This window comes from Budorcas taxicolor, chromosome 7 (genome assembly GCF_023091745.1).
Source record: "Budorcas taxicolor isolate Tak-1 chromosome 7, Takin1.1, whole genome shotgun sequence".
In the NCBI taxonomy this organism is placed as follows: domain Eukaryota; kingdom Metazoa; phylum Chordata; class Mammalia; order Artiodactyla; family Bovidae; genus Budorcas; species Budorcas taxicolor.
In genome coordinates, this window is record NC_068916.1 from 100,595,516 (window position 1) to 100,620,316 (window position 24,801).

Below are 24,801 nucleotides of genomic sequence, written 5' to 3' on the forward strand. Positions count from 1 at the left end.
TGGAATTCTTGCACTTTGTTAGCAGACGTTTAAGTTACATAGCAAAGCCACTTGGCAACAGCCCTACCTAGGCTCCTAGCAAAATTCAGCCTAAATTATCAGCCATCTGGGAAATCTAGCCCAGTCATGCTATCAGACAACTCAAATGTTATACGTCATCTGAGCAGCAACTCCAGAGAAACCTCAAGCAAGAACTATTCTGTTGAGCCCAGTCAACTCACAGAACCATGAAATATGAGGAAAAAATGTTGCTAAGTGATTAAATTTGGGATGGTTTGTTACTGCTGTGGACTGACTTCCCTTCAAAATTTATATGCTGAAATTCTACCCCACAGTACTTTAGAATGTCATCAAATTAGAGACAGGGTTTTACAGAGATAATTAAGTTAAAAATGAGGTCAGTTGGGTAGGCCCTAATCCAATAGAACTGGCATTCTTATAAGAAGAGAGAATCTGGACACAGACATTCACAGAGTGAAGATAATATGAAGACTCAGGGAAAGACAGCATTGAAAGGCATACTTGAAAGTATGAGAAAAAATATATAAATCAAGACTTCTGGGATACAGCTAAATTTATACTTGGGTAGAAAAGGCATATATATCAATACACAGAAGACATAAGTGAATAAAATAAAAATACTAAAAATGCAGAAGCAAAATGATAGAAATTATAAAGATAAAAGAAGAATAATTTATTAGCCACATACACACACATTTGAATTTTAATTTAAAATATTCTCACAAATAAATTCTAGGCCCAGGTACATCACAAATAATTTCTTCTAAAGATTTGATTAAAACATAATACATAATAATAAAACCAGATTAATAATGATGCCCAAACCTAACAAGCACATTGATAAGAAGGAAAATTCTACGGCAAACTTCAAAAAAAAAAGGTCAACCTTATTCTTGAAAATGGAGCTTCGCAGGTGGTGCAGTGTTAAAGAATCTGCCTGACTGAAGGAAACGTAAAAGACATGGGTTCGATCCCTAGGTCAGGAAAATCCGCTGGAGGAAGAAATGGCAACCCACCCCAGTATTCTTGGGGCTTCCCTTGTGGCTCAGCTGGTAAAATATCCACTTGCAATGCAGGAGACCTGGGTTGATCCCTCGGTTGGGAAGATCCCTGGAGAAGGGAAAGGCTACCCACTCCAGTATTCTGGCCTGAAGAATTCCATGGACTGTATAGTCCATGGGGTCACAAAAAGCCAGACAGAACTGAACGACTTTCACTTTCCAAGGACTCTACAAAAAAACCTGCAACCTGTCACAGTAATGAACCTTTTTCTCCCTCTAGTGATAGCCTTTAGCAATCAATCATGTAAAGATAAAAATAGCTTCAGCTTGCCAGCAGGGAGCATAACTCTTCTGAAGCAACTTTGCAGCCTTGTGGGTTTTGCCTTTACAAACACCTACATTTTATCTCCTTCTTGGAACATATTTCAGCTCGCTCAAACCAATGTCTTCAGTACTGGAATTCTCAGACCCCAAGTAAAGCCTTTATCCTTCGCAGTTCTACTGTGGTGAATTTTCTTCTACACTGTATACAAAATCTGAAGTAATCTACCAACTATTAGAAATTAACATGAATGCTGTCACAGGATACAGGATAAAAGCACAAGAATAAATTGCATTTCCTTCAAATCAGTAATAAACAAGTATATTATATTATACTGTTCAGCAAGTATATTACACTGCTGCTGCTGCTAACTCGCTTCAGTCATGTCCGACTCTGTGCGACCCCATAGACGGCAGCCCACCAGGCTCCGCCATCCCTGGGATTCTCCAGGCAAGAACACTGGAGTAGGTTGCCATTTCCTTCTCCAATGCATGAAAGTGAAGTCACTGAGTCATGTCCAACTCTCAGCGACCCCATGGACTGCAGCCTACCAGGCTCCTCCATCCATGGGAGTTTCCAGGCAAGAGTACTGGAGTGGGGTGCCATTGCCTTCTCCGGTATATCATACTATGCTACACTAAATATGACAGTTACCTACGAATGAATCTATTGAAGGAGGTTTAAGACCTCCACTTTGGAAAAGAAAATTATGAAGCACTATTGGAGAAATACATGAAAATTTAAACAAATGAAGGAATCATACTTCACTGATTTATCAAGCGACTCAGTGTGGTAAGTAGAGCAATGCTCCCAAATTGATTCAAAGACATTCCAAACCAAATCTCAGCATCTTTTTTTAATGGACATTGACTAGGTGATTTTAATCACCTAGAAATACAAAGTAATGAGCAAAATTCTCCAAGCCAGGCTTCAACAGTACGTGAACTGTGAACTTCCAGACGTTCAAGCTGGATTTGGGAAAGGCAGAGGAACCAGAGATCAAATTGCCAACATCCGCTGGATCATGGAAAAAGCAAGAGTGTTCCAGAAAAACATCTATTTCTGCTTTATTGACTATGCCAAAGCCTTTGACTGTATGGATCACTACAAACTGTGGAAAATTCTGAAAGAGATGGGAACACCAGACCACTTGACCTGCCTCCTGAGAAATCTTTATGCGGGTCAGAAAGCAACAGTTAGAACTGGACATGGAACAATAGACTGGTTCCAAATAGGAAAAGGAGTACGTCAAGGCTGTATATTGTCACCCTGCTTATTTAACTTCTATGCAGAGTACATCATGAGAAACACTGGGCTGGAAGAAACACAAGCTGGAATCAAGATTGCTGGGAGAAATATCAATAACCTGATATGGAGGGGACACCACCCTTATGGCAGAAAGTGAAGAAGAACTAAAAAGCCTCTTGAAAGTGAAAGAGGAGAGTGAAAAAGTTGGCTTAAAGCTCAACATTCAGAAAATGAAGATCATGGCATCTGGTCCCATCACTTCATGGGAAATAGATGGGGAAACAGTGGAAACAGTAGCTGACTTTATTTTTGGGGGCTCCAAAATCACTGCAGATGGTGATTACAGCCATGAAATTAAAAGACACTTACTCCTTGGAAGAGAAGTTATGACCAACCTAGATAGCATATTCAAAAGCAGAGACATTACGTTGCCAGCAAAGGTCTGTCTAGTCAATGCTATGGTTTTTCCAGTGTCATGTATGGATGTGAGAGTTGGACTGTGAAGAAAGCTGAGCACTGAAGAATTGATGTTTGAACTGTGGTGTTGGAGAAGACTCTTGAAAGTCCCTTGGACTGCAAGGAGATCCAACCAGTCCATCCTAAAGGAGATCAGTCCTGGGTGTTCATTGGAAGAACTGATGCTAACGCTGAAACTCCAATACTTTGGCCACCTCATGTGAAGAGGTGACTCATTGGAAGAGACCCTCATGCTGGGAGTGATTGGCGGCAGGAGGAGAAGGGGACAACAGAGGATTGAGATGGCTGGATGGCATCACCAAATCCATGAACATGGGTTTGGGTGGATTCCGGAAGTTGGCGATGGACAGGGAGGCCTGGCATGCTGTGGTTCATGGGGTCGCAGAGAGTCAGACACGACTGAGCAACTGAACTGAACTGAACTGAATGGCTGATGAATAAAAGAAAACATGTTTAATAATATTAGTCCTATGAATAAGGAAATTAAGATTACAATGAAATATCCACAGTTACACAAAAGTAGACTGCTAGAAGAACTTATGCATTTATGCAAATACTTTAAAAATTTATTAAAATGCTTAACATACTATGATTCATAAATTCTGTTTATATATGTAGTCAACAGAAATATATTCATTTTTTCCAAAAGACAAGTAAAAGCATATTCATAGAAATAGTAATTATATTAGCCTAAAGTGGGAACAACATTAACTATAGAAAGAATAAATTTCAGTATATTCACACAATGGACTACTATAAAACCATTCTGTACAATATGGTAACTATTACTCACATGTGCCTCCTTAAATTTAAGTCAGTTAAAATTAAATAAAATTAGAGTTCAGTGCTTCATTCACACTGACCGTGTTTCAAATGCACGATAGCACATGTGGCCAGAGGCTATAGTGAACATTAGAGATACAGAACATTTCCATCATTTTAGAAAATCTGAATGGATAGCACTGCGATAGAGAAATAAACATGAATTTCTGCTATTTGCAACTATATGAATGACTCATAAGCCCGTCTTAAGTAACGAGATGCAGACACAAATAACTATATGCTGTATCCTCCTGTTTCTGCATAAACTTCAAAAACAGGATAAATTAACCTATTCATTGCAGAAGTCAAGAAAGTGGTAATCTTAGGGATTAAGGATTTAGATAAGAAAGGAGGTGGAGGCAAAGTTTTTGAAATAGTTGAATTATCTGTTTCTTCAGCTGGACTCTGGTTACATAGATGTCTTCACTTTGTAAAAATCTATCAATCTATACTGGCAATTTAGCACGGTCTTCTGAAAATGTACTATGCTTCAATAAAATATCTGTAAAAATAGTATCAATATTTCCTGCATATATCCATATACAAATTGTTTATAACTGTAGAATAGTTTTTTGATGATGAAATAATGAGTTAATGTTTTCTTTCCTTGAGGATCTTTTGTTTGGCTAGTTTTCAGGAGATGAATGCTACCGATGAGAAATTTGATTCAAAACATTTTTGAGTTCTCTCTTTTTTTTAGATGACAAAAGGACTTTTTCTTCATTTTTAAACCCAATAATTTTACCACAATATATCTCAATGTTGAGATACTAGATACTCTTTAAGAACTGACAGCAAGGCAAATAACTAGATATACTTTGATAAAAGGTCTGGTGACTGGCATCAAGCACCTTAAACTTCTTATGTTATACTACTTGGATTTAACTACATAGATTTAACCACTTACATTAGCTGGTATACTTAATTAATACTAGAACTAAGACTAATACTAAGCTGAGCATAAGGGTGAAAAACTAAAATGAAATAATAATATCTCTTGTCTCCCCATCTATTAGGCAGCCAGCAAGTTTTCCTTCTTTTGATCTTTACCCTGTTTACTTCTCCAATTTTTGTTAGTTGTCTGTGCACACTGGATCTCCTTTTCCTACCTTCTCTATTTGTCTCTTCTCACTAATACATTTCTTACTCTTTTTTTATATTCTCCACCCTCTGCCTTCTAGGCCATATTTTTGTTTTTGTTCAGTAGCTCAGTCGTGTCCAACTCTCTGCAACCCCCTATGCCTGGCCTCCCTATCCTTCACTGTCTCCCAGAGCTTGCTCAAACTCATGTCCATTGATCAGTGATGCCATCCAACCATCTCATCCTCTGTCGTCCCCTTCTCCTCCTGCCCTCAATCTTTCCCAGCATCAGGGTCTTTTCCCATGAGTCAGCTCTTGGCATCCTCTGCCTTTTCTAAATCCAGCTTATATATCTGGAAGTTCTTGGTTCATGTACTATTGAAGTCCAGCTTGAAGGATTTTGAGAATTACCTTGCTCCAGGTGAAATGAGCACAACTGTATCAGAGTTGGAATATTCTTTGGCATTGCCTTTCTTTGGGGATTGGAATGAAAACTGACCTTTTCCAATCCTGTGACCACTGCTCAGTTTTCCAAATTTGTTGATATATTGAGTGCAGAACTTCTACAGCATCATCTTTTAAGATTTGAAATAGCTGCAATTCCATCACCTCCATTAGATTTGTTTGCAGTAATGCTTCCTAAGGCCCACTTGACTTCACACTCCAGGATGTCTGGCTCTGGGTGAGTGACCATACCATCGTGGTTACTTGGGTCATTAAGACTTTTTTTTTTTTAATGTTCTTCTATGTATTCTTGTCACCTCTTCTTAATATCTTTTGTTTCTAATAGGTCCATATTGTTTTTGTCCTTTATTGTGCCCATCTTTGCATGAAATGTTCCCTTGGTATTTCCAATTTTCTTGAAGAGACCTCTAGTCTTTCCCATTCAACTGTTTTCTTCTATTTTCTCTGCACAGTTCACTTAAGAAGGCTTTCTTATCTCTCCTTGCTATTCTCTGGAGCTCTGCATTCAGTTAACATATAGCTATGCTTTTATTTTTATTGGATTCATGGTAACATTGTTCTCGAGCATTTTCACTGTCTATAGCAAAGTAATGCTTAATAATTTTAATTTATTTTACTATAATTATTTGGTATGTAGGAAGGAACTCTTCCTTTTTTATCCATTTTTACTTAACCATATTTGAATGAGATGTATTTTCTTAAACTAGAGGCAGAAAGTTACGGGAATGGAACATGCAACAGGTTTCCAAGCTTCAAAACTGAAGAGATCTTCTCTGTTTATATAGAGGAGGGGTTTTAATATAATCCCTATGTGTGTTTACACCGTCTCCACTCCTACAAACCTGGCCTGCTTGAAAAGAACTTCTATTGCCAGCTCTGAGCTTCTGAGATCTCTTCATATTTCTTGCTTTTCAAGGTTATGTATTCATTTATAGAAGGTACATTTTGCTGGCACTTTTTGAGATCTGCTGTCTGGACCTCCCAGGCATTTTGCAAAGCTTTTCTCCCATTCTTTCCAAAAATAATCTGCTCTGACTTATCTACCTAGGTCTTACTCCCAGAACTTTCATCTTAAGGTGGAACTCTCACCTTCCAAGAAACAGTAATATATGCTGGAGATATTGAGATCTGTCAATTCCAAGACTCTCTCAACATTTTCTGTATCTTTTTGTGATATCTTTGTGAATCTACTATCTGATTCCTTGTTCTACTTCAATTTTGGTAATATTTCTATGCAATTACAACTCTTTTTTTGGTCCATAACTGTACTATAACAACATTATAAGCGTGCTCATGTGTGTTTGTGTGTGCATATTTATGTGTTTTATTCTTCTTATTGCTTTGTATAGTTATCAGAAGTGAGAAGATTCAGAACCAGACTTCTAGAAAATTACATCATCTTTCTCATCTCACTGCTGAGAATATTTGCTCACTAGTTTCACATGAACTTTAAATAAGGCATGATCAATACTTTAATCATTATCACCAATCTGGGCTTTCTCTTCTTGAATTTCTTATCTCAGTTAATGTATTATCATTCATTTAGTTCCCAGACTAGGTATCTGGACATCAGTTCAGTTCAGTTCAGTTCAGTAGCTCAGTCGTGTCCAACTCTTTGCGACCCCATGAATTGGAGAAGGCCAGGCCTCCCTGTCCATCACCATCTCCCGGAATTCACTCAAACTCACATCCATCGAGTCAGTGATGCCATCCAGCCATCTCATCCTCTAACGTCCCCTTCTCCTCCTGCCCCTAATCCCTCCCAGCATCAGAGTCTTTTCCAGAGTCAACTCTTCACATGAGGTGGCCAAAGTACTGGAGTTTCAGCTTTAGCATCATTCCTTCCAAAGAACACCCAGGGCTGATCTCCTCTAGAATGGACTGGTTGGTTCTCCTTGCAGTCCAAGGGACTCTCAAGAGTCTTCTCCAACACCACAGTTCAAAAGCATCAGTTCTTCGGTGCTCAGCCTTCTTCATAGTCCAACTCTCTCATCCATACATGACTACTAGAAAAACAATAGGCTTGACTAGATGGATCTTTTTTGGCAAAGTAATATCTCTGCTTTTGAATATGATATCGAGGTTGGTCATAACTTTCCTTCCAAGAAGTAAGCGTCTTTAATTTCATGGCTGCAATCACTATCTGCAGCGGTTTGGGAGCCCCAAAAAATGAAGTCTGACACTGCTTCCACTGTTTCCCCATCTGTCTGCCATGAAGTGATGGGACCGGATGCCATGATCTTAGTTTTCTGAATGTTGAGGTTTAAGCCAACTTTTTCACTCTCCTCTTTCACTTTCATCAAGAAGCTTTTCAGTTCCTCTTCATTTTCTGCCATAAGGGTGGTGTCATCTGCATATTTCTCCCGGCGATCTTGATTTCAGCTTGTGCTTCTTCCAGCCCAGCGTTTCTCATGATGTACTCTGCATAGAAGTTAAATAAGCAGGGTGAAAATATACAGCCTTGACATACTCCTTTTCCTATTTGGAACCAGTCTATTGTTCCATGTCCAGTTCTAACTGTTGCTTCCCGACCTGCATATAGGTTTCTCAAGAGGCAGGTCAGGTGGTCTGGTATTCCCATCTCTTTCAGAATTTTCCACAGTTTACTGTGATCCACAAAGTCAAAGGCTTTGGCATAGTCAATAAAGCAGAAATAGATGTTTTTCTGGAACTCTCTTGCTTTTTCCATGATCCAGTGGATGTTGGCAATTTGATCTCTGGTTCCTCTGCCTTTTTTAAATCCAGCTTGAACATCTGGAAGTTCACGGTTCACATATTGCTGAAGACTGGCTTGGAGAATTTTGAGCATTACTTTACTAGCAGTAATGTAGTACTACATTTTTCCACATTTTATACCAGGAACATCAAATTAATAACCTTGCCCTTTTATCCAAACTAAATATTTCTCAATTATGATCTATTCTTTCTCTCTTTAAGTAGAGATAAATTCTAAAATGGTTTCCTAAGTTCTTTTCTTTGTTTCCAGTTTTCCCCCATCAGCTCCAGCACCCAGACTATCTTCAAAGTAATATATCTCAAACACATATTTGATAACTTTTACTTCTGAAGTCTGCTCTCTTCAATGGCTTTCTGGTGTACACAGAATAACATCATTCATGTTAACATGGCAAAGAAAGCCTTCCATGACCAGGCCATTATCAAGCTCAAATCTCCCTGTCCAATTCACAATCATGGTACTCTTGTAACTAACTCCTTGCCAATATAGTTCACACACTTTTGCCTTTACATTCCCTACTTATTTTTCCTGTTAAGAACTGTCCCCTGTTTGCTTGCGTTATGAGAAATCACTCATCTTTATGACTCAGTTCAAGTGCCACATTGTCTGTAAGCATTTCCAAATCATCCTAGATAAAAATGACCATTTTTTCTCCTTTGTTCCCAGGTCAACCTGTACAAGCTCTAATCAAGGCATTCTGAGTACTCACTGCACTCCTTTTAATGTGTTTTTCTCCTCCTATTAAACTCTAGGCAACATAAAGACAGGTCCATACAAGATCTTTGTAGTTTCAGTACCAGATACAGGTGAATAAACTAAAAGCCCTCCTACAGATATGTTCAAGTTTTGTCACCATTTAAACTGAAAGTTCACTAAAGACAGAGACCATATATGCCCAACTTAGACTTTTCGTTGGCATATATTTATTCATGTTTTCTAGTCTATTTTTCTAGCAGACAACAAATTGCTTCTCATGACCTAAGGATTTATGTTAGCCTTTTGAAAAAAAAAATTGAAAATAATGACCAATTATTCTGTTACTATGATAAAAATATCAAATATACTTCATATATTCAGGAAGAATAAATGAATAACAAATGTTTGTTTATTTTAGAATAATAATCAACTTATATATTAAAATTCCAAAATTCTAGAAGCTATTATTTTGTTCCTTTATTGATGACACTGATGATTTCTCATAGTCAAACTGGCTAATATAGAAATAAGTAGCCAATAAATATCTATAACTAGTGAATGAACATTGAAATAATGTGTTAAAATTAAGATTTTTCCTATATCGATGAAATTTCCAGGTATGTAAAATTAATGTTTAGTTTTAAATTAAACTAAATCTGTTTTCTACATACCTTCTGCAAATAAATTAGAGGATTAAGCACATACAAGAATTTTGAAAATATAACAATTTCCCCCTCAAGCAGTTGCTACCTTGAAACAAAAGCTTAAATTATTTACTGGAATATTCTAAAAGCTTCCTAAAATTGTCTTTCACATGTATTAAATGAATAATGATTATGAATAACATATACACACCGAAGGATGGTCAGGATGCTTGGTACACCAGCAAAAGCAGAAAATACAATTGTAGCAAAGATAAAAGCAATGAACAAAGGTAATTTATAACACTTTGGATCACATGTCCCACTTGTTGCATCAATAAAATCACCCTGATCATCTGAGGTTGCTATTCCTTCTTTAATGCAAGAACAATTGTAGTATGTCTATGAAAATGAAGATAGGAAACAATCTTTAGAAATATAATCATAAGGTAAAAGCTCTTATAGTCATAAAATAAAAATTAAATCATTAACTGTAGGGAGACTAGGCAGTTTTATTAGTAAATATTTTTTGCTGTGTTGCTGATATTTGTTGTTTTAGTCACTAAGTTATGTCCAACTCTTCGTGACCCCCATGGTCTGTAGCCTACCAGGCTCTTCTGTCCATGCGATTTTCCAGGCAAGAATACTGGAGTAGGTTGCCATTTCCTCCTCTAGGGGATCTTCCTGATACAGGGATTGAACCCACATCTCCTGCATTGCAGACAGATTCTTTACTGCTGAGCCACCAGGAAAGCCCAATTAGTAAACATACTTACATTAAATTGTCGTTGTTGTTAATATATAAATTAAACACTCATGATAAATAATATCAAGGCATTTTACCTAACAAAGAATTGTGTACGTGTGAATATGCAATTATAGTTACTTAGGAAATAGTCCATTAATTTAAGAAATTTCACTAAAAATAGTTATATTTAATTGTACAATAACTGAGAGAGATATGGGTTGAGAATGAATAAGGAAAATATAATGAACAAAATGGAATTTTAGATGGGATTTGAAATAAGGAGAATTACTCAATTACAGACAGTTTTAGAACTGTGATGAAAAGATAAGACTTTACTCTGTATGTGATGATGACAGGGCTGCTATCTGTTAGGCAGAGGAGGCACAGTGTGCCTAGGGCCCTCAATCTTTCAGGACCAAAATAGAGATTTTAATTTTAGTGTCTTTTAAAATCAGAGAAAAAATAAATGTCATAATAAAGAAACATATTATAATGTATCAAGCCTGGATCATATTTGTCTTTACACCATTGCAGTTGAACATTAAATCAAATTCTCTCTCTTTCTTTTGTTTTAAGTGAACGAAGAGATTTACAAAGGCAAAAGTACCTAAAGTCAATGTAAGTCATAATGTAGTCCCTAATGAGAACCAATAAAAACTTCAGGTTGTTATTTTAGTACTGGTAATTCAAGGAAGATGAATAGGTGACATTTTCTAAGAAGAGCTAAACAGAGCTGGAGATACAAAAACTAGTAAGCAGTTTGCTAATATATTGAAAAGATTCTAAATTAAATAATTTTGTTGTTCAGTCGCTAAGTCACATCCAACTTTTTGTGACTCTATGTACGGCAGCACACCAGGCTTCCCTGTCCTTCACTGTCTCCCTGAGTTTGCTCATACTAATAGTAATAATTTTTAAAAATTCAGTAGAAATATTCAACTAAGTTACTGGTAAAAAAATAAGGGAAAATAAAAATGACTTGAGCCTCAGTGATTCAGAAAATGATGGTACAAAAGTCATATCAGTTGTTTAGGGAAGCTGCTAAGTGGTTGCTGGATATGTTAAACAAAAATAGAAATACCCAAAGAGCAAATCATTCTTTCCATCATATTTTTTTTATAATGCCCTTGTATGAAACATCATTCTAGGTATTATGAAAACAAAGTAAACACACCACAGAAATCCCTGCCCTCATGCAGAAAATTTACTGGCATAAGATAAGTGATTTTTTAATATATAAAAAGAACCTTTAATGGAGCACATGGTGATGAACACTATGGAGAAAAAAAATAAAGGAAGGAAAATTCAGAGAGATGGTAGGGGTGAGTTTTGCATGGTCGGGTAATGCCACAACAATATAGCGATATTTAAGCAGAGATTTGAAGAAGGTAAGGAAGTGAGCCACTGTGGCCATCTGAAAGAAGTATATTCCAGGTAGGAAAAATAAAATAGAAATTAAAAAGACTTGGGACTTGAGCTTGCTTGACAAGTTTAAAGAAAACAAGGTGAAAAATTTGGTTGAATCAGAGTGGACATAAAGAAAACTAAGAGAAAACAAGATCAGAGTAATGAGGAAAGGATTTATACAGAAACTGGTAGGTAACTGCAAGAACAATTAAGAACTTTGGTTTATATTCTTAGCAATATGAAATCATTAGAGGGGTATATGTATAAGTGATATATTTAAAAGGACCACTTTAGCATCTATATTGATACTACTGAACTGTGAAAGCAGAGAAAAGTTAAAAGGCTATTGAAATAAGATGCAAGTCAGTGGTGATTGGGGCCCAGGTATCAAAGAAAATGATGAAGATAATCAGAGGCAGCATGTATTTTAAAAGTAGATTTAACATGCTGATGACACCACCCTTATGGCAGAAAGTGAAGAGGAACTAAAAAGCCTCTTGATGAAAATGAAAGAGAAGAGTGAAAAAGTTGGCTTAAAGCTCAACATTCAAAAAACGAAGATCATGGCATCTGGTCCCATCACTTCATGGGAAATAGATGGGGAAACAGTGTCAGACTTTATTTTTCTGGGCTCCAAAATCACTGCAGATGGTGACTGCAGCCATGAAATTAAAAGACGCTTACTCCTTGGAAGGAAAGTTATAACCAACCTAGATAGCATATTCAAAAGCAGAGACATTACTTTGCCAACTAAGGTCCGTCTAGTCAAGGCTATGGTTTTTCCAGTAGTCATGTATGGATGTGAGAGTTGGACTGTAAAGAAAGCTGAGCACTGAAGAACTGATGTCTGAACTGTGGTGTTGGAGAAGACTCTTGAGAGTCCCTTGGACTGCAAGAGTCTCCAACCAGTCCATTCTAAAGGAGATCAGCCCTGGGTGTTCTTTGGAAGGAATGATGCTAAAGCTGAAACTCCAATACTTTGGCCACCTCATGAGAAGAGTTGACTCATTGGAAAAGACTGATGCTGGGAGGGACTGGGGGCAGCAGGAGAAGGGGACGACAGAGGATGAGATGGCTGGATGGCATCACCGACTCGATGGACGTGAGTTTGAGTGAACTCTGGGAGTTGGTGATGGACAGGGAGGCCTGGCGTGCTGCAATTCATGGGGTCTCAAAAAGTCAGACACGACTGAGCGACTGAACTGAACTGAACTGAGGGTAAGAATGGTTACCAGAAGGAGAAAGTCATATGGAGAAGGCCTCCCTGAAAGAAACTAAGCTTTGCAGGGCAAGAGCGGTCAGTCCAAGGCACGGAGAGGGAACCAAGAAAATAAACCCAATGACTTTATTTTCTCCTACCCCATATTTCTGATTTTCTACTGGGACTTCTTGCTAGCATATAATCCAGTCTGAAGCTAGAGGGCAAAGAAACTCTCATCTTATCGTCCAGTCTTCTGGAACAACGAGTAGGTAGAGAAGGTGAAAAGTAGATATCTAGCACAACAAACAACTGTAGGCCATAGAACCTAAGCTGACCAACAGGAAAAGTGAAAATATGAAGAAAGTTTAGTGAACAGATGATAGAATTACAAGAGATTAGGCTCTGTGGAGTCATAACCAAAGAGATATAACCAAAATGGCAAAGTTAAATTAAAACTGAAACATTAAAAAAATATTCAATCCAAATAATAAAAGAGGAAGACAGATCTAACTCTACAATATCAATAATTACAATAATTGTCAGTTGTCTAAAAATGCCAGTTGAAAGACAAACATTAGCAGAAACGTGGAAAAAAGCAAAAGCATATTATCCACGGGCTATGGGAGAGACGTTAAACATAAAGACACAAACCATTGGAAAATAAAATGATAGAAATAAGATGCACCATGAAAACAGCAAGAAAATCTACAGTGACTATTTAATACACAAAATAAACTTCAAGAAAAAGAGTATTATCAGAGTTGGAAAGGAACATTTTGTAAAGATAAACAATTCATCGAGAAGCTGTGACAATTATTAATGTTATGCACACAATGAGAGAGTTTGAAAATGCATGAAGCCAAAATAAAGAGAGAAATAGATGGTTGTATAATTATGTTGATATATTTTTTTATATATAATGTTTAGGATTTCATATATCATTACAAAGTATGCAAAATGACAAGAATAATTGGCTTAAAACTAGAGGAACAAACATAAGTAGGCTACTACAAATAGACCTGAAAACAAGAACTTTAAAACATTATAATTAACATTTTCCAGAAAATAGAAGGTAAATGGATAAAATATCTTAAGGAATGTAGAATTTCCCCAGGGGTTTGGATTCTGCGAAAACACAGTGTTAGAACTGAAAAATACAACGAGTAAACTTACCACCTCAGTTAATGGGTTTAACAGCAGAGCAGACACTGCAGAAAACAGAACTAGCAACTGGAAGACGGGCCAATAGGAAACATCTAAACAGATAAAAGGAGATGGAAAATAGAGAAAGAAAGCAAAAAAAAAAAAAGGATGGGACACAGTAGAAAAGTCTATTTGTAGACTAGTGTTAGGCAGAATTCTAAAATGGCACCTAAGAATTCCACCCCTCTGTTTTATAAACCTGCATAATCCCTAGGTTGATGGAGACTGGTGAATTGTAATCCTCTTACTAAGTTTATGTTACATGGCATTGCTAAGAGGTGGTAAACCTCACCCAGTCAGGTAGTGTATATAAGCAACTGGGCCTTTCCCTAACTCAGAGATTCAGAGCATGTGTCATAAGGGAGATTCCCTTGCTGGCTTTGAAGGTGGAAGGAGTCATGTAGCAAAGAAGGGGGGTGGCCTCTGAGACCTAAAATCGGCCCTTAGCAGACAGCTAACAAACAAAAGGAGGCTTGGCCTATAATCTGAATGAGCTTGGAAGTAGGTTTTTTCCCCCAGAGCCTCCAGAAAGGAATATATTTCAGCCAATACCCTGATTTCAGTCTGTGAGACTCTGAGCAGAGGACTGAGCGATGCCATATCTGGACTTCTGATCCTGTCAGCTAATAAATGAGTATTATGTAAAGACACTAAGGCTGTAATAATGTGTTACACAGCAATATTAAGCTAATATACAGTGCTTCCCCCTCCAATAAAAGAGGAGAAAATGAGGGAGAAACAATTACCAATAATTTTCCAACTGATAGACAAAAATTCAAAAACTAAAGACGTTCTGTGAAACTCTAGCAAAATTATTATACTGAAAACCACATCCAAGCACATCACAGTAAAATTCTTGAAAATCAAAAATTAAAGAGAAAATTTTAAAAGCAGCTAAGCAGCCGAGACATAAAGACGATATAATGGCATCTTCCAAATGTAGGGGTGGGGCAGGGAGTGGGGACAGATCGTTGCCAATATAGAATTCCATGCCAAATGAAAACAGTTTTTCTTTTCAGAAATGGAAGGTAAAATATGGTTCTTCAGGAAGAAAGAAAATAACCTCATATGAAAATATGAAAATGCAAGGAAATGGGCAAATATAAATGCATATTGACTGTACAAAACATCAACAAAAAGGGTGTGGTGTGTGCTGTGTCTGACTCTTTGTGACCCCATAGATTGTAGCCTGCCAGGCTCTTCTGTCCATGGAGGGGGTTGCCATTTCCTCCTCCAGGGGATCTTCCCAACCCAGGGATCGAACCCAGGTCTCCTGCATTGCAGGCAGATTCTTAACCATCTGAGTCACCAGGGAAGCCCATAATTTACATAATTTATCAAAATTACATATGTCTGCAAGAATACTGGAATATGTCACCCAAGAATACTGGAGTGGGTCGCCTATCCCTTCTCCAGGGGATTTTCCCGACCCTTTGATGTGGGATTTCCGGCGTTGCAGGTGAATTCTTCACCAGCTGAGCCACCAGGGAAGCCCAACAAAAAGGATATGTGTCCTTAAAAGTATATGAGGAAATAAAATATATATGACAAAAGTAACACAAAGGAGGCAAATCAGTAAATGAAATTAAAATATTCTAGGGGTGTTTCAACTGGAAGAGACCCTAAGCCTGGCTTCTTGTAATCCTTAATACTTTGGACAATACTGACTTCCCTTCTCTATAAATAATTAGAATGAGGCTCCTGTTGAATGAGAGCAGTCTCTACAAGAAGCCCCCTGAAACTGCTATTTTATGATGAAAGCCATATCAGCTGCTGAAAAGAACTAGTCCCAGTGAAAAGATCATGAAGAAAAGCTAGAGATTTCTTTCATACCTATGTAAGGATATTTGAAGGTCTTTGATAGCATGGATAATAGCAATACATGTGGGTCTCAAAGAGGCAAAACACTTGGAATATTATCAACATGAATAGCAGATATCTGTTTTCAGTTTTGGTATAACTGTGATTTTCTACAGAAAATTAGAAATCTTCAGAGGTGTAGTGTTTCCTACCACTCCTCTTGTAAATTTTTGCATAAATCTAACTGAAGAGCACTCAATTCTAACACATTTGACCCTATCATACTTTGAATATGAACATTTAATCAGAATTATTTCAAAGCTGACATATTTTCATTGAAAAAAAAATTTCCAGAAGGAATTCCATTAACACAATTTAGACACAATAGTTTTTTTTATATGTGGTATTTCTCTTACTTAATTTTCATTTTGTTAAAATTATGTTTATTGGTATCAGTTCTTTCCCACTTGAAGTTAATGTATGTTTTATCCATTAATTGGCTTCATCTGTATCAAATGGTACTAATAATAACATCTACTATGGTCAGTTTTCCTTCAGAGACTTTATTGCTTTTCAAACTAATTGTTTGTCTTGGGTAATTTGTAACATCTAATTTTTGGTCAAAAATATTTCATTCTTTTCATTTCTATTCGGCATCATATGTCATCACAGAGCATCAGCCTGGGCTCCCTGTGTTATGCAGCAGCTTCCCACCAGCTATCTATCTTACAGATGATAGTGTATTATGTCAATACCAATGATATAAAAAAAAATGTTATCACACAGTTTGAGTCACTATTTTGTGAATTACTTCATTATTCCTTAAGAATTCATTATTCCTTAGACAAATTAAATATAAAGATTTTTATGAAATAGAAACAAATCCCTAAAAGGGATTCCCCAGAAAAAGAAGGAGGGGTTAGAGCATTTCAGTGAGTGGAGTTTTTGGCTCTTGAATATCCTATGGCATCAAAACAACAAAGTCAAACAGTTCTGCTTTATACCGTGGTTACAATGTGAACACTTAAAAATCGTTTATTTAAAATAAGACTTTCCATAAGTTAATAAATTGTTGAAGATGAGTAACACATAGGAGTCCATTATGCTTTTCTACTACATTTAAAGGTTTCCATAGTAACCTATTTTGAATGATTTAAAATATTTTAAATATATTTTAAAATATATAAATCATTTAAAATATGTAACAGTTTTTAGAAAATATAATATTTATAAATAACCATCCTAAATTTAAAAAATTTAAGCAATCATTTTAAACATTTAAGAAAAAAATTTTTCAAGGGTATATAATCTTTTCAATATAAATATTCAATAAAAACTGAAGATATATTGTTAAATCATAGGCCAGAGAAAATACGACAATGAGGAACTAAAGTTGGTCAGGTACGTTATTATCTTGTAATAAAATCATCTGTTTATAACAGCAAAAAAGAATATTGTGGTGTAGATACTAATAAATGAAGTACTAATAAAGTACCTTATTGCCTACTTGGGAAGATGGTATAATGTCCATATGTGAGGAAAAATGTTCTTTGTTTTTCTCTTCCCCTCACAAAGACTAGGCAAAGAGAGAGGAGAGAGAAACACTGAATAAAATATGGATCCCAAAGTCATTCCTGGGCTTCCCTGGTGGCTCAGATGGTAAAGAATCTGTCTACAATGCAGGAGACCCGGGTCCCATCCCTGGGTTGGGAAGATCCCCTGGAGAAGGGAATCTTGAGTATTCTTGTCTGGAGAATCCTATGGACAGAGGAACGTGGCAGGCTACAGTCCATGGTGTCACAGAGTCGGACTCCACTGAGTGACTAACACTTTCACTTCACTTACGGTTCTCCATAAGTCCTATGAATTGTGACCAATAAATCCACAATTTAAGAAAAATTTAAGAAAAGGGAAAATAAGGAAAAAAAAAAGGATTTTGTAGAGAACAAGAGTAAAATGTAAACATCCATAAGATGCACTTCTTAATGGAGAGAAAGAAGCATAATAGAAGATAATAACCTTGCTAGCCTTTAATGTTTTAGACTGTGTACAACCTGCAAAGCAAGGAGAAAAATATGCAATATCATCTCTTCCACATGTAGCAGAATAAAATGCAGTTGAGCATTTACAACGAGAATTGCAAGGAGCTGTCAGGTTTCCCAACTGCCCTGTTCTGTAAAACAAAAAAAAAAGGAAATTGAATGTAATTATAATACTACTGTATTATACATGTTAACACACACATTGAGATATCAATGAGATCAATAAAATATGATTATTAATTTTAATAGATTTAGGTATAACTGATATATAATAAACTGTACATATACTAGGTATACAATTCACATACACTTGTGAAATCATCACTGCAATCATGTTAAAGAACATGATCATCACCTGCAACGGTTCCCTCATGCTCCTTTGTGTTAATATTTCCTCCACCCCATGGCATCTGCTGATCTACTTTCTGACACTATTCATTACTTTCAATTTCAAAGCATTTTATGAAATGGAATCATACAGTATGTGCCCTTTCTTTGTCTGACTTCTTTCGTGAAGTTGGTCTTTACATGGTCTTTGTATGGTCTCTTGAATAACATCAAGGACTAGAATTTTGGGGTCATATGGTAGGTGTTCATTTAACTTTTTAAGAAACTGTCAATTAGTTTTCCAAAGTGATTGTGTTATTTCATATTCTCAGAAACAGTGTATAAGATTTCAACTGTTTCCTATATTTCTTGCCAACACTTGGAAGAATCTTTTTAATTTTAGACATTCTAACAAAGATATAGTTTGAGAGTCCCTTGGATTGCCGGGAGATCCAGCCAGTCCATCCTAAAGGAAATCAGTGCTGAATATTCATTTTAAGGACTGATGCTGAAGCTGAAACTCTACTTTGGGCACCTGATGCGAAGAGCTGATTCAATTGAAAAGCCCCTGATGTTGGGAAAGATTGAAGGCAGGAGGAGAAGGGGATGAGATGGTTGGAGGGCATCACCGACTCAATGGACATGGGTTTGAGTGAACTCTGGGAGTTGGTGATGGACAGGGAGGCCTGGCATGCTACAGTATACGGGGTCACAAAGAGTCAGACACAAATGAGTAACTGAACTGAACTGAATATGAGTTTCCCTAATGACTGATGCTAGACATCTTTCCATGCACTTATTTTCCATCTATATTTATTATTTGGTTAAATATCTGTTCAAATCTTCTCCCCATTTTGGGCTCCAAAATCACTGCAGTTGGTGACTGCAGCCATGAAATTAAAAGATGCTTACTCCTTGGAAGAAAAGTTATGACCAACCTAGATAGCATATTCAAAAGCAGAGACATTACTTTGCCGACTAAGGTCCGTCTAGTCAAGGCTATGGTTTTTCCTGTGGTCGTGTATGGATGTGAGAGTTGGACTGTGAACAAGGCTGAGCGCCGAAGAATTGATGCTTTTGAACTGTGGTGTTGGAGAAGACTCTTGGGAGTCCCTTGGACTGCAAGGAGATCCAACTAGTCCATTCTGAAGGAGATCAGCCCTGGGATTTCTTTGGAAGGAATGATGCTAAGGCTGAAACTGCAGTACTTTGGCCACCTCATGCGAAGAGTTGACTCATTGGAAAAGACTCTGATGCTGGGAGGGATTGGGGGCAGGAGGAGAAGGGGACGACCAAGGATGAGACGGCTGGATGGCATCACAGACTCGATGGACGTGAGTCTGAGTGAACTCCGGGAGTTGGTGATGGACAGGCAGGCCTGGCATGCTGCGATTCATGGGGTCGCAAAGAGTCGGACACAACTGAGTGACTGAACTGAACTGAACTATTATTAAGCATTGAGAGTTGTTAATATTATCAACAGATTAAGTTCTTTGTTAAACATATAATTTTCAAATATCTTCTCATAGTCTATGGTCTGTCTCTGCATTACTTTAATGGACTCTTTCAAAGAGCATGTGTTTTTTTATTTTAATTAAGTCCAATTTATCAATATGTTTCTTTATGGATCACATATTTGGTGTCATATCTAAGAAATCTTTGCTGAACACAAGTTCACATAAATTTTTTCTCATATCCCTGAAATTGTATATCTTACATCTACAATCCATTTAAAATTAACTATTAGCACTGTATAATATACAGATCAAAGTTTATTTGTTTAAATATAGATATCTAAGTGTTCCATAAGCTGCATATGCACTCTATCATAAATCAATTATCTATATATGTATTTGTGCACTTTTGGGCTTTATTCTGTTCCACTGACTTATTTGTCTATATTACACCAATACTGCTTTCTTGATTATTGTGGCTTTATAATGTCTTGAAATCAAATAGTGTTAGTCCTCCATCTTTGTTCTTTAGAATTGTTTGTTTGTGGTTTTTCTAGGTCCTTTGCGTAACTATATGAATTTAAACGTCATTTTTCCAATATCTAAAGAAGGAAGCTCACTAGGATTTTGGTTGTGATTACATCGAATACACACATTAATTTTTGTATTAACATCTGAAGATTAACATCTTAAAGATATTGAGTCTTTTATTCCACCAACATTGGATATATCTTCATTTTAAAATTTAGGTCTTTAATTTCTCTCAGCATGTTTTACAGCAATCATTGTATAGAGTTTTTATATTTTCTGTCATATTTATCTTTAAATTTTTCTTTTTCTTGATACTATTGCTAATGGTATTGTTGTTTGATATCAATTTCAAGTTGTTTGTAGGTAGTGTATTAAATACCAAAGATTTTTGAATACTGATCTTTTCTTCTACAGAATTTTTTCTTGCTTAATAGTATTGTTAATGTTATTTTTTATGCTTTTCTAGTTTTATTGAGATCTAATTTACACTTTATAAACTTAAGGTGTACAGCATAATTATTAGACTTACACATGCCATGAAATGATTACCACAATAAGTTTAGTGAGCATCCATCATCAACATAAAATTAAATAAAGAAAAAAAATTTCCTTGTAATGAGAACTCTTAGAATTTACTCTAACAACTTTCATCTATAATATGGGGCAGTATTAATTGCATTTGTCTAGTACATCCCTAGTACTCATATATAAATGGTAGTTTGTACATTTCCACTGCCTTCGTTCAGTTTCTGCTCCCTTAAACCCCTGCCTTAGTAACAAATTTGATTTATTTTTCTATGAGTTAGTTGATTGGTTGGTTGGTTTTTGAAGTATAATTGGTCTACAACACTATTAGTTCCTATTACACAGCATGGTGATGTGGTTTTCTATACATTTCAAACTTACCATCACACTAAGTCTAGTTACAGTACATCACCACAGAAAGATATTACACAGTCATTGACTATAATGCCCACACTGTGCATTTCATATCCGTGACTCACTTATTTTGCAACTAAAAGTTTGTACCTCCTAAACTCCCTCACCTATTTAATTCCTCCCCTCAACTCCCTTCTTTCTGGCAAGCAATTGTTTGTTCTCTGTGTTTATTTCTGTTGTGTGATGTTTGTTCATTCACTTTTTAAATAGATTCCACACATAAGTGAAATCATACAGTGTTTGTCTTTGACATATTTAACTTATATTTAAATACCCTCTATTTCCATCTTCGTTGTTACAAATGGCAAGATTTCATTATTATTTGTGACTAATATTCCACTGCTTGTGTGTTACATCTTTTTTTATACATTCATCTATTCATAGGCACTTGGGTTGTTTCTATACCTTGGCTATTGTAAATAATGCTGTAATAATTACTAAGGTGCATATATCTTTCTAATTAGTGCTTTTCTTCTCTTCAGCTAAATACCCAGGAGTAGAAACTAAACTTGTATGTATGCTTTGTATATTTTGGATATAAATCCCTTATCAGATATATCCTTTGCAAATATCTTCTCCCATTCAGTACACAGCCTTTATCTTTTGCTGATGCTTTCTTTTACTGAACAAAAGATTTTTAGTTTGCTATAGTCCCATTTGTTTATTTTTTATTTGTTTTCTTTGCCTGAGGAATTCATTCAAAACTATCACTAAGACTGAAGTCAAAGAATGTACTGCTTGTTTTCTTCCAGTACTTTTGTGATCTCAGTTCTTGCATTTATTGAATTTATTTTTGTTTGTGGTATGAGAGAGTAGACCAGTTTGATTCTTTTGCATGTAGCTGTCCAGTTTTCCCAATACCATTTGTTGAAGAAGCTGTCTTTTCCCCATTGTATATACCTTCATTGTTGTAGCTTAATTGTCCATATAAGATTGGTTTTATTTCCACTGATTTATGTGTCTGTTTTTTGCCTGTGCTATATGTTTTGATGACTGTAGTATAGTTTGAAATCAGGGGAGCATGATTTCTTCTTTCATGAGATTATTTTGGCTGCTTAGGGTCTTTTGTTTCCTTACAAATTTTAGCATTAGTTGTTTTAGTTCTCTGAAAAATGTCATTGATATTTTTAGGGACTGCACTGAGTCTGAAGTTCTCATTGGGTAGTATGGTCATTTTAACAATATTAATTATTTCACCCATTAATATGGTCTATCTTTCCGTCTGTGTGTGTCATCTTCTATTTCATTCATCATTGTCCACTATAGTCTTCTGCGTACAAGTCCTTTACCTTCTTAGATTTACTTCTAGGTATTCTGTTCTTGTAATGCATTTAAAATGGGATCGTTTTCTTTTCCTTTTAATTTTTAAAAATGTATTTGTTTTTGGGTGTGCTGGGTCTTCATTGCTGTGTGCAGGCTTTCTCTAGTTGCAGTGAGTGTGGGTTACTCTTCACTGCAGTGTGCGGGCTTCTCATTTCAGTGGCTTCTTTTACTGCAGAGCACGGTCTCTGAGCCTCAGTAACTGCGGCTTGTGGACTCTCAGTGCACAGGCTCAGTAGCTGTGGTCACAGCCTAATTGCCTCACAGCATGTGGGATTTTCCCAGACCAGGGATCTCAGTATCCCCTGTATTGCAAGGTGGATTCTTAACTACTGGACCACCTGGGAAGCTGGAGATTGTTTTCTAAATTTCTGATAGTATGGTATTAGTGTATAGAAATGCAACAGATTTTTGTGTATTAAATTTATATCTTGCAACATTACCAAATTCAGTAATGGGCTCTAGTAGTTTTTATATCTTGTTTTGACTCCTTTCCAGCCACTCTATGTATTTTCATTAGAGTATTTAGAACATTGACATTTAAAGAAATTGTTACTAGGTAGGTACTTTACTGTCATTTTGTTCATTTTGGGGGTTTGTTTCTGTGGGTCCTTTTTGTTCCTTTCTCTTCTTTTGCTCTCGTCCCTTGTGATTTGATGACTATTTTTTGTGTTATGTTTGGATTCCTTTCTTGTGTGTATGTCTGTGTAACTAAGAGATTTTTGATTTTCAGTTACCATAAGGTAGGTACACACACACAAAGACCCACACATCATTATTTTGTTATTTATCTCAAGTTCAAACACATTTTAATAACCCTGCATTTTTACTCCACCCGTGTTTCCTGTTTTTTACCTAGATTACATCTTTTTGTGTACCCTTTAACTATTTGTTGCAGATATAATTTTATTAGTTTTGTCTTTTAGTCTTTCTACTAATTTATATGTGGTTGATTTACTATCTTCCCTTCATATTGCTGTCACCAATGAGTTTTTTCCTTTTGTAATTTTCATATTTCTAGTAATGGCCTTTTCTTTTTCAGTTAGAGAAGTCCTTTTAATATTTTTTATAAAATTAGTTTAGTGGTGCTCTAAATGCAGAGTTCCAACGAATAGCAAGAAGAGATAAGAAAGCCTTCTTCAGCGATCAATGCAAAGAAATAGAGGAAAACAACAGAATGGGAAAGACTAGAGATATCTTCAAGAAAATTAGAGATACCAAGGGAACATTTCATGCAAAGATGGGCACAATAAAGGACAGAAATGGTATGGACCTAACAGAAGCAGAAGATATTAAGAAGAGGTGGCAAGAATACACGGAAGAACTGTACGAAAAAGATCTTCATGACCCAGATAGTCATGATGATGTGATCACTAATCTAGAGCCAGACATCTTGTAATGTGAAGTCAAGAGGGCCTTAGAAAGCATCACTACAAACAAAGCTAGTGGAGGTGATAGAATTCCAATTGAGCTGTTTCTAATCCTGAAAGATGATGCTGTGAAAGTGCTGCACTCAATATGCCAGCAAATTTGGAAGACTCAGCAGTGGCCACAGGACTGGAAAAAGGTCAGTTTTCATTCCAATCCCAAAGAAAGGCAACACCAAAGAATGCTCAAACTATCACACAATTGCACTCATCTCACATGCTAATAAAGTAATGCTCAAAATTTTCCAAGCCAGGTTTCAACAATACATGAACTGTGAAGTCCCTGACGTTCAAGCTGATTTTAGAAAAGGCAGAGGAACCAGAGATCAAATTGCCAACATCCACTGGATCATGGAAAAAGCAAGAGAGTTCCAGAAAAACATCTATTTCTGCTTTATTGACTATGCCAAAGCTTTGACTGTGTGGATCACAATAAACTGTGGAAAATTCTGAAAGAGATGGGAATACCAGACCACCTGACCTGCCTCTTGAGAAATCTGTATGCAGGTCAGGAAGCAACAGTTAGAACTGGACATGGAACAACAGACTGGTTCCAAATAGGAAAAGGAGTACATCAAGGCTGTATATTGTCACCCTGCTTATTTAACTTCTATGCAGAGTACATCATGAGGAACGCTGGACTGGAAGAAACTACAAGCTGGAATCAAGATTGTCGGGAGAAATATCAATCACCTTAGATATGCAGATGACACCACCCTTATGGCAGAAAGTGAAGAGGAACTAAAAAGCCTCTTGATGAAAGTGAAAGAGGAGAGTGAAAAAGCTGGCCTAAAGCTCAACATTCAGAAAACGAAGATCATGGCATCCGGTCTTATCACTTCATGGGAAATAGATGTGGAAACAGTAGAAACAGTGTCAGACTTTATTTGGG

General features: G+C 36.4%; 1 protein-coding gene across 1 annotated transcript in view; it reads right to left on the reverse strand.

The window, feature by feature from the left end:
- The window catches only part of SLCO6A1 (solute carrier organic anion transporter family member 6A1), a 101,830-nt gene that overhangs the window by 12,689 nt on the left and 64,340 nt on the right, over window positions 1-24,801 (reverse strand). Inside the window, exons 10-11 of the mRNA XM_052643558.1 lie at window positions 17,889-18,042; window positions 9,725-9,912 (exon numbers count right to left, since the gene is read on the reverse strand). Coding sequence (XP_052499518.1) covers window positions 9,725-9,912; window positions 17,889-18,042 — 342 coding nt within the window. The remainder of the gene's footprint in view (window positions 1-9,724; window positions 9,913-17,888; window positions 18,043-24,801) is intronic.